Below are 10,524 nucleotides of genomic sequence, written 5' to 3' on the forward strand. Positions count from 1 at the left end.
TGTGTGTGTGTGTGTGTGTGTGTATGTATGTATATTTTCTTACCTACAAAAATACCCAGTGCATTGTACAGTGCAACAGTTTTCATTTTAGTTACTGAGCACAATGCCTTGAGTTTACATTGTACTTTATGTCGCACACTTAACATGTTTAATTGGTGTGAAAAGCAAAAAAGTGTGTTTCACAAATACAGTAGGATGCAATTAATAATGTTTTTTCTAAAATAACATTGACCAGTATGTGTAACTAGTATTTATGATCTACTTTTATTTCAAAGTAAAACATAAAATTTCAGACAAAATTCATTCTGTTAGACGCTGCAAATTACCTCACTTCTGTCTGGGAATAACTTAACAGCTGCTGCCTGCTGCAATATTATTCAACTTCACCAACTTTCTTTTTGCCTGTGGCAATATTACTTAGTGGATTCGTGCCTGACTCTGCAAAATGTAATTAGCCCACATTGGAACAGGCAGAAAATATTGTATTATTACATGAATTCAAATGTATCATTGCAGTCACATTTTACTTTTAAAAAAAAAATTTTTATACACCTTTTTGCATGTTTGCATAAAGCAGTGCCATACTGATTAGAAGTTCTAGTCGTGAAAGACTTGTCACCAAGTGACACAATTTTAATAAAGATAAGACAGATGTATACTGTATGTTTAATTTAGATATTATATATACATTTTTAAAAAAGCATTGTTTTTCAATGGTGGTCTCATGTATGGATCATCGGCTAACTGTTTGTAGAGACACTTCTCAGAATCTAAATTATATATGTAAGTGTGTAAGAAAAGAGAGGAAAAACACAGTAGAAACAGCTGATAATTGATGCAGCTAAACCTTTTTCATTCACAGGAAGCAAGAAGCGAGAAGAAAGCATTGATCTCAAATAACAATGCTCGGGCAAAATATGAATCATGCACACGCTGGCGTTTTTTGACTGTAATAGCTACAGTTGTCTTGGTTTCATATTTAAATGGCAAAAACAAAGCATATATTTTTGCAAGGCTTCTACTTAATTATTTTTCAACAGTATGCTCGGGAGTTTTGGTGAAGAGCTTTCTACTGTGTTTGTACTTTCATTATTGTAACTTTGTAAGATTGGTTCATTCATGACACACTGATCATTTTCTTCAGTTAATTTAGTATGTACATAAATACTAGTGGCCATTGATCATCACTAAGGTTTACTGCAATGTGGACTTTAATCTTTTGTCATGCAGAAGGAATATTATGAAGTAAGGGTATTGACAGTGAGACCTTGCTGCAGATGTTAGAAATGCACAAGCATCTTGTTTCAGTGATGTTTCTGCCTTTTCCATCTGTATGGATTTGAACATTGTTTTCTGAAAGCTGAATCCAATAAATATTTGATGGTAAGGAACATCGGAGTTCATCTTAATGTTGTCTTTTTGTCTGCCTCTTTACTGCAAGCGCGGTGATGTTTGTTGTTATATTTTTAATGCTGTGTGAACTGTCACGGTGATGTCAGCATATCTGAGCACTTAGCCAACTCCATTAGTAGTATTTTGTCCCATTAGTCAGTGAATGTGTCACACCTGCAGATGGGGATTATAATCCTGACAGCAGCCTTGTACAACACCTATAAAATCCCCCCACTGCCTAATGCGACACATGCTAACAAGGCAAATACAGAGGTGAGTCAGTAGTCACTTAAATTTGTTCAATGTTCATTAAGTTAAAAGTACTCCTCTCCTTAATTACTATCTAAAATGTTTACTAGTGTCTGGTGATGCTTTACAGTCCCTGCTCTGCAAGCCAAGGAGCTGTGAGTGAGGATACTGTGGCATTATTGTTTCTTTTTGGGGGTTTTTACTACAATTTTGGCTTCCCCTGCAGTTCTAATGGAAGCAGGCAGCAGAGTTATAATGCAGGTGTTGTTGCTGGCGTTGGTGGTTCAGGTCACCCTGTCCCAGCACTGGTCCTATGGATGGCTACCAGGTGGAAAGAGAAGTGTGGGAGAGCTTGAGGCAACCATTAGGGTGAGTAATTATTATATGTGGAACTGAATGAAATGTTAAATAAGGGCAAAATATAACAGGAACGACCAAAACACTTCAAACCTGCTGTTAATGGGATCAGATGGGAACATCTTCTAAATTCTCTTTTACTCTACATAGATGATGGGCACAGGAGGGGTGGTGTCTCTTCCCGATGAGGCAAATGCCCAAATCCAAGAGAGACTTAGACCATACAATATAGTAAGTGCCTATTATGCATAATTTATCACCAATGTCTAGTTCAATTGTACAATATTAATGTACACTACACCACTGTGTGCCAGTGTGTTCCAAAGCGGCAATGACAATATACAAACTGCTCAGTGACTGTTTTTATTTTTCCCTCTTCGCATGAAAGAATATGGGTGTGACTCCTTTTAGTTTTGGGAGTGGTGATAGATGTACTGCAAATTTTTCTCTCTTGTTTGGTATCTACTGAGCCTACATATCAATTCAAATTGAAATATTTTTAGATTAAATATTTAAAGAAGCAGCTCGAATGACTGATTAAAATGTTTAATTTTAATCTCTTCAGATTAATGATGATTCCAGTCACTTTGACCGAAAAAAAAGGTTCCCTAATAATTGAAGAGCTACATCATTATCAGCAGCACATGGGAAAGATCGCCCGGCAACAAGATGGTGACTTCAGCAAATCATTTGTTACGCAGATGTTAATTATTTGTTATCGGTGGTTAAAGCCTTGTAAAACTGTAATAAACTTTAAAATCCAGATTAGCTAATTGTGTATTGCTCAGTGTGTTTTTTATAGATCTTGTTGATCTTGTTATTGGAGATTAAACGATATAAAATGCTCTTTTAAAGTCTTTAAACAGATTCAGCCGCCTTTGTAAAGCAGACACGACCGACAAGCATGACAAACTTGTGACACAACAATCTTAGCATGACAACAGCTGGTGATTAAGCCAATTTATTAGAAATCAATGACTTAATTGAATTTGTTACAGTTTTGGTAATTCCATTTTCTGCCACACCAGTCACTTGCATATGCAATATGGAAAATCTCACCAGCTGATTTTCCTGCTCACACTTGAATATTGATTAGACACCTACCTAAATATTTTCTGCTTTTAATGTCCGCAACTGCTTTCTGCTAATTTAGGATAACTGCAGTCATCCAAAACAGACCAAGAGTAGAACTTTATTTCCCCCCTCTCTGTACAGGAAATTGGTGTTCATTAAAAAAATTGGAATTTCATATCAGGAAAGGAAAAGAATCAGCAGGGGGCATATGTTTTAAAGAGAACTCATTTTCTGGCAAAGCCCCACAGACAGAGCACCATACTAATCGCCTGGTGCATAAGGGGCTAGGATTCATGAACTGTGCTGACACCGGGGAGGCCCGGCATTGTTAGAGCGTGGTTGTAATGCACACCAATGAACCCAAACCCGCTGGCACAATTGGGAAAAGGTGAACATTATAAAAGCACATAGAATTAAAGCGAAATTAAACCACATTCCATTGCACTTCCAGAACAATGCTTGTTCATTTGTGATACTTCACGTCATTGGTTTAATATTCATGGTTGTACTTTGCATAGCACAATCATTTCCTTTGATGAGGAAAGACTTAAGTATTTTTGAAAAGTGTTATATTATACTTTAGCTCCGTTGACAAAGTTACAGGGGAAACTATTATCCTGGGTATTTTCTTCTGAAAGTCACGATGAGACTTCCTTGAATTGATTTACTTGAGTTTATGCTTCGTGGCATTTTCAGTAATTTTGCAACATCTTCATAAAAGATAATCGTGCTTTTATAACACATCCTAAAATACAGTTTTTATTCAATTTGGTACACTTTTGTGGGGATAATTAATGTTCACAGATAAAACATAAAATCCCATAGATTCCCTTTAAATAATCCCAAAGCATTTGCAGTGAAAGCCAACTTTCTCCCTCCCAGTGTCCTCATCAAGGACCTGCCTAATTGCACGTATATCAGGACAACAAAACCTGCTGGTATCTATGTTTCCAAATTTGATTTAACCTCACTTTCTCCTTCCCAGACCCCCTGGTGGATATTCACTTTGTTTACCTCAAATTAAACTTCATATTGTTTACAGCCTCCTGGTCCCTGAACATTTTATAGCATTTTAGAATTATTTCTTTATTTATTTTTTGTAATGATTGTAGAGTTGGGATTCATTTGAATGTTTCCCTCATCTGCATGAAAATTATATAATTAACTTTTGATTAACCAGCTCAGTTGAGTTGGTTCCCCCATGCACACTGGTGAATAGTACCCACCGCATTTTAATGACTGTTTTCCAATTGAGTGGCGACCTTTTCATCAAAGAGCCACAACTGGGGCTAAACAACGGATAGAAAATAATCACGGTGAAGACAATAGTAGAGGCCGACAGGCTAGGATGTCATCCTTAAATATAACAACAAAGATAAAAGCAGCTTTACCGCATGTAGAGGCTGCGGTGAGAGAAGCCAAGTGCTTATGCTGCTGGATGCCCCATTGTTAAAGCAGTGGAGGTCACGTCCATTGGCATAGAGAGGGAAAGCACAGGAAGCTGAGAATGGCCCATTGTTACATGTCCTTGCTCTGAGGGAATTCCATTATGAAGGGCAATACATTTTTGATACTTTGATTTTTGTGCCATTCATTTGTTTGAAAAACAGAACATATTTGGATAATGGCTTCAGGAAAAAGGGGGTCTCAGAGCATCTCCATCCAAGGCTACGGCGCAGCATTAACACACCTGCCAATCAAGCACATCCGAGCAGATGTGCATCCTTGCGCTGCCTACCATCAAATAAGCATTCTATCATATGCATAATATAGTTTTCATTTCATCACTATTATGCCCCTTGCACCATGTGTGTGTTTCTGATGGGTCATAGGAAACTTTTATTGAAGCGGAGTGTATAATAAAGTCATTTTCCAGGTGCTTGTTGTGGCTCTTATTATGAACAGAATGATAATTTCCCCTGGAGGAATCTGGCACTGCATATCAATTGAAGTTTAGTGTGGGTCTTACTATGTTCCCGCAGGCTATAGTAGAAGGCAAAGTCATCTTCAGAGAGAGTCTAAATGTCAGGGAGGTCTTCAAACACTTTTTTCCCAGAGCCTCACTGAAAAGGGTCTTTGGAACGGCTGTGTCTTGGAATTGATATGGTAGACGTCAGGTAAAGAGAGTGGCTGAAGGCTTAATGTAAAACAGGTGAAATTTAATTGGAGAAAATGTATTTTAAAGACTAAGGAAAGGTTAATAGAAGAAATGAAAATATTAATGCTTTTCTGGAGCCGTGTTCTGAGGTAAAGCATTTGTTCAGACAGCTGCTCAGGGACTTTTTTTTGCTATGTCGCCTCATCTCCACATGGTGACACTCTTGAGCTGTGTGTTTTGAATCAGCTTGTGGATGCCCATCTCTCAGCAATTCCATCACTTAAGTTGGAGAAACTGTTATTCCTCTAAATCTAACAAAGGCTTCATTCAATCATCCCAAACTCTTCGAAAATTGCTCATTTTTGATCCCACTGTCTGATGGAGTTTGTGTTTTATTTTGCACAGTTTTGCAGTAGGCCTGCACACGGCCGAGAATTAAGCTCTCTGTAAAATGTGGAAATTCGCATTTCATCAATGGAAAGTCATGAATTTCTCAAGCGTTCTTAGTTTTGCATTTGCAAGACATTCATTTATTTTATTCTACTTTTCTCCCCTTGTTTCGTTGAGTGAAGTCTTCAACTACAGCTAGCTATATGGTAACATGTACAGTAGTGAATTGGCCTTCCTTCTCCTTCTTGGCTGGCAGGGAACCTTCCTGTTGTGATCCGACTTCTCTCCTTTGATCAAAGAACAGTGTTAAAGCACTGGGAGAAGGAGGAGATATGAAATATGAATGAATACAGCTGTGTTTTGATGGATATGTCTCAAAGTATCCCAGTAAGAGACTGCTAAAGGCCAGGAAATCTGTTTGTGTTGTGGAAATAGGCTCTTCCTCGCTTGTTTCTTTACCAGCTTCATCTTGGGTAGCTTTTCACTTCATATTTTAGAGATCCTTTGTTAGGAGAGAGATCAACCCCTTATCCATGCATTTGTAGGAAACTGTTCTAAGAGGCCCTAGTTCATAATATATATCATTAATGACACCATTTCTTTTGTTTGGTCTTGAAAACACCTTTTGAACAAAAAGAGCGGCAGCCATGAGAGGGGGATATTTATTATTTTTCTAGGGTAGACCCAAAGTTCTCACAGATGGAATGAGATCTTATATGAGGTGATGGAGGCTTTGTCACTCGTTATGTCTGTGATTCCATTTCCTTTTCTAAAACCCCATCGGGGAGCTCTGACTCATTTTAAAGTTGGAAGCTGATACTGTGGTGTAAAACTAACATTCCCATATGAATTAGGAAACTGTCAGCGCTCAGAGAGATTTCAGATTTTTAGAGTTAGATGAACTCATCTTTTAAATTACTCTTCTTTAATAAACAACGATAATAAAAAGAGGTGCTCGTAAAAACAATTATTAAGAGAGACTGTAAATGAGAATGGGTGCCTATAGATGTGTTTTACTCCGCAGCACGGCTCGGCTGTCTAATTAAAAGTCATTTAAAGACTCTCTTTAGTCATTTAGGTTTATATTAACTAAGATTCAGCCTTTGGACTCATGTCAGGACAATGTCTCTGGGCTACTGGAGGTTCAAAACTTTCTGCATGGGCTTTATTAGCCTCACTAATAGCTGGGTTCCCCAAATGCCAGGCTCCACCTCTGCTGGGAATAAGGTCTCAGATCCTGTCAGAGAGGGGTCGCACTAACCAACTGTAATCTTTAGGGTTCTCCACTCCTGCTGACCTACATCTAACACCAGCTCCATCCCCCCCCGCTTACCTCCAACTGCTATCCTTTCCCTCCCCAATCTGGTCTACCCATCCCACGTCAGTTATGCCACCCTTGGCTCTCCCTCCCACATCTTACCACCCTTGTGTGATAGTATCCCTCCACCCATCCCACCCCATGCTTGTTCCAGCCTTGTCCGGCTGGCCACAGCGAGGAGCACGCCTTATCCTGTGGTAACAGCAATTAGCAGAGTAAAGCAAGCTGTGGAGAAGACTGGATCCCTGTCCACGTTTCAACCCCAGATCATGAGTCTCCAGCCCGACTTCAAGGCAAACCATGCAATTAGCTACAATAATGATAATGTGTTGTAGGGGAACAAAGAGAGGGTAAAACAGACTACTGGTGTGAGGGAGAGAGGGGTGCTAATAGTAGGGGGGTTATTTGAATGCCCTAGTGCAGATAGGAGACCAAATCAGACTGATTATCAAACGTATGATGAATTACATTTTTCCTCTAATTATCCGTGCCTTTTATGTGTAAACCAACTGAGTGAATTTTGCATTCTAGACATCTACGGTCAGTGGTCTTTGGGCATCACACTGGGGTTACAGCTTTTATTTCCTCTAAGAAACATACAAGGAGTTACTCATGTGGCTAAGCTGATGGGAAGAGGGGAAAGATGTACTGACAATTTTCTTAGTTGACTTAATTAGATACTTTCAGAAATGTTTGGCAGCGGTACAGGAATGGAAAAAGGGAAAGTATGTGGTTTGATGTTTGACTATCGCAGATGTGTTGACACAGAATCAAAACATGCTGGAAACAAACCACAAAACCCAGACCACAAATAACAGCATTTCAAGTCAAGGTTGTGAGTAGATACAGTTGAGAAGCAGACGCGCTGCCTTGGTTGGAACACAAAAGTGCAGCACCTATTCTCTCCGCTGTGAGCAGAGACCATTCCTACAGTCTTACATCCAGAGGTTTATAGAGGATATTTTGCTGGGTGTTGTGCAAAACGAACCGTGTCCCCAGAGCAGCAGCAACTTCACCTTGGCGGAGTAATGCTGTGATATTCTGTTTATTCTTCACTCACTTCATTTTACTCAGAGGAAATCCTCTGGAGATGGCTTATCTTGGAGCTGGAACAGGTGCACTCTAATTTACTCCTATTGCTTGGGGAGCCCAGGGGCCCCTGTAGAGAAGAAAGTAGCGATGTAGCACACTCCACTGTAAAGCACAAACAGCCAGAGAAAGAGCATTTAATCGAAAGAGAAGAAAACTGTGAGCTTTGAGAGCAGCCGTATCATTTGGATGCAGAAAATCTCCCCTACTTTTTTTTTCTTTTTTGAAGAAAATGGACCTGTCATTTAATTTAATTTTCATTTCACCAACAGTGTTTACTTTGTTTGAAACTGTCATGCTACATTCGGCAAAGCACCAGATGACATAAAGGACCTGTTGTGTTACCCCTGCATCATAATACATTTCCTCGGCATCCATTCCTGAAATATCTGCAGCATTTAAGGCTTAAAAAGGTTTTATAGTATCTCAGATATGTGCCTCTTAAGTTTAAGTGTACGCAAATGTGTATGCTATCACCTATTTGTTTTAGTAATACTGCACATTTTCAGCCAGGAGAAAAAGTTTGTTTCATCTTTTACCCTCATCCCTGCATTCACCACGAAAGAGCTAAGCTTTCAACTTTGAATTACTCTCCAATTCCTTTTCTTTAGAGAACTATGGTTTTGAAGAGTGGAGCTGGTATGTTATTTGTTCGGTATATTATAAGTCTGAATTCAGTCAGTATTTTTGTTTTGTGTTGTTCGTCTCTTGGGAATTATGCAATCAAAGCAGATGCCTCAAGCAGTCTAGAAAGCGCCCCTTGTGAATAAGAGAAAATCTTGTACACAGCATTTTTTGTATGTGTGTATGAGGAAGGGGGGCATGACAACAAAGCAAATATATGGCATTGTTCTCTGTATACTATACCCGTATGCTGCACCTTTTTTAAAAGTGAATATAACCATCACACCTGCATACATTTAAATGGTGAGGAGGGGGAGTGTCTGACCATTTGACTCTGCTCAAATGACAATTTTGAGCCCAGCTGATGAAGTGCATATCTACAATGTGTGCACCGCTTTGACTGATGCGATGGAGGTTCAACCGTCAATGCAGTGGATCCCTATGATGGAAAATAGGCTTGAAAACTGTGTTGCTACTGGAATTCCACATTGTACAAACAGACATTTCTTAGAAAACACATACTAACACCAGGGAGACAAACGCTTTGCCCCCCCTCATCCCTGCAACAAAAAGAAAAAAAGAGTGAACACAAACAAGAGACAGTAATACAAGGACAACAAGAGAAATATTATATACACTTTTAATGAGTGTGCCTGCTCCAAGCTTCTGTTTTTAATCACCTTTCCATGTGACATAATTTGCTGCAAGATTGTATATGCTTGAGGGACTTTCAGTTCTTGTCAACTCAAGAGCATTTGAACCAATCAATACCTGTCTATCCTGTGGCACACTCATAGTTGGCCATTAGGAAAGAGCTGCTTAAAGTAAGCTCAGCCAATACCATTAGCCCTAGCCTAAGGGCAGTTCCATGCCTTAGTCAGGGTAGGCACCTGCCCCCGTCACCCCCACCTCACCCCCTTAACCCCCCTCCACCCCTCCCCCTACCATTAAGAACCTCCCCTGAGACATCATTTGGACACATCGGCCAAAGAGCACTTCTTTATTCCCTCTCTTTTCTTTCCCTGGCTCCACCAAAAATCAATACATCTCCCCTTTTTCTTATTTTCACAATTTTGCCTCAATATTATTCTCTCCTACTGCCAGAAACCAACGGGTTATCCTCTTTTTTTTGTCTTTTCATCTACAATTTCCTGTGACTAATGTCTCCACACCTCGTGTTTCAAGGGAAAGAATGGGAAAATAATTAAATTATCTTGTCATGTTGATATCAAACAGAGCGTGTGTGGAGAAACATTTTGAAAGCACCCAGTCATCCTACATTTACTTGCTCCTCTTTTAACCCTTTATTTTTATATATATATATATATACATATATGTGTGTGTGTGTGTGTGTGTGCCATTAAGAAAGTTGCTTTGCAAACTCAGCAGATTGTGTAGCCATGCTTAAACTGAATCCTTTATTTTTGACACTCAATAAGGGAGACATCAGAGCTCAGATATCTTTGCAGTAATGAGTGAACTTCCTCTGTGTCAGTGTTTTTCTGCTTCAACCATGTCATAATACCAGGCCCCAGAGAACAGTGCAGCATACACTGTAATGATTCCTGACTGCTTCTAATTTTATAGCAAGGCAATGACTCCACACAGCACAAAGTTTGAGAACAAGTCATACAATATAATGTCCTTAGAAGGGCCTCGGTCACTCTGTTATGGTCCTCCCAACCCTCTATTTTCAATAGAAGCAGCAAAAGTGGGGTACTGCCCTAAATCTTGGCCAGAGCTGTTTACGATAATAACTCTGAAGAGTGATAGCTGGTTCCGCAGCGCTGGCGATTTCTGTGGCCGCCTATATCGATCGGGGGGTCCTAATGAGCAGCAGCGGAGCTGTGGCTAATGGTGTTGTGTCTGGTGTCCGTGGTAAACGCCCACGTTGAGATTATCATTCCCAGGGGGGAGTGAGAAAGGTTTTGCC

General features: G+C 39.6%; 1 protein-coding gene across 1 annotated transcript; it reads left to right on the top strand.

The window, feature by feature from the left end:
* Positions 1 to 1,657: 1,657 nt before the first annotated feature.
* On the top strand, positions 1,658 to 2,756 carry gnrh3 (gonadotropin-releasing hormone 3). Its single transcript, XM_085243208.1, has 4 exons — positions 1,658 to 1,665; positions 1,868 to 2,010; positions 2,149 to 2,229; positions 2,564 to 2,756. The coding sequence occupies exons 2-4, from the start codon at positions 1,873 to 1,875 to the stop codon at positions 2,615 to 2,617; spliced, it is 273 nt and encodes a 90-aa protein (XP_085099334.1). The 5' UTR covers positions 1,658 to 1,665; positions 1,868 to 1,872; the 3' UTR covers positions 2,618 to 2,756.
* The last annotated feature ends 7,768 nt before the right edge of the window (positions 2,757 to 10,524 follow it).

The sequence above is a fragment of the Mchenga conophoros genome, linkage group LG13 (genome assembly GCF_057382185.1).
Source record: "Mchenga conophoros isolate Kocher_MC1m ecotype Shallow Benthic linkage group LG13, M_conophoros_male_GT1.1, whole genome shotgun sequence".
Lineage (NCBI taxonomy): Eukaryota > Metazoa > Chordata > Actinopteri > Cichliformes > Cichlidae > Mchenga > Mchenga conophoros.

Bases quoted from the DNA above. Each gene is read 5' to 3' on its own strand.
- gnrh3 (XM_085243208.1), top strand. From the start codon at position 1,873: ATGGAAGCAGGCAGCAGAGTTATAATGCAGGTGTTGTTGCTGGCGTTG. The intron at 2,011-2,148 runs GTGAGTAATTAT...TACTCTACATAG, and splicing joins AGCTTGAGGCAACCATTAGG to ATGATGGGCACAGGAGGGGT. The intron at 2,230-2,563 runs GTAAGTGCCTAT...TAATCTCTTCAG, and splicing joins GACTTAGACCATACAATATA to ATTAATGATGATTCCAGTCA.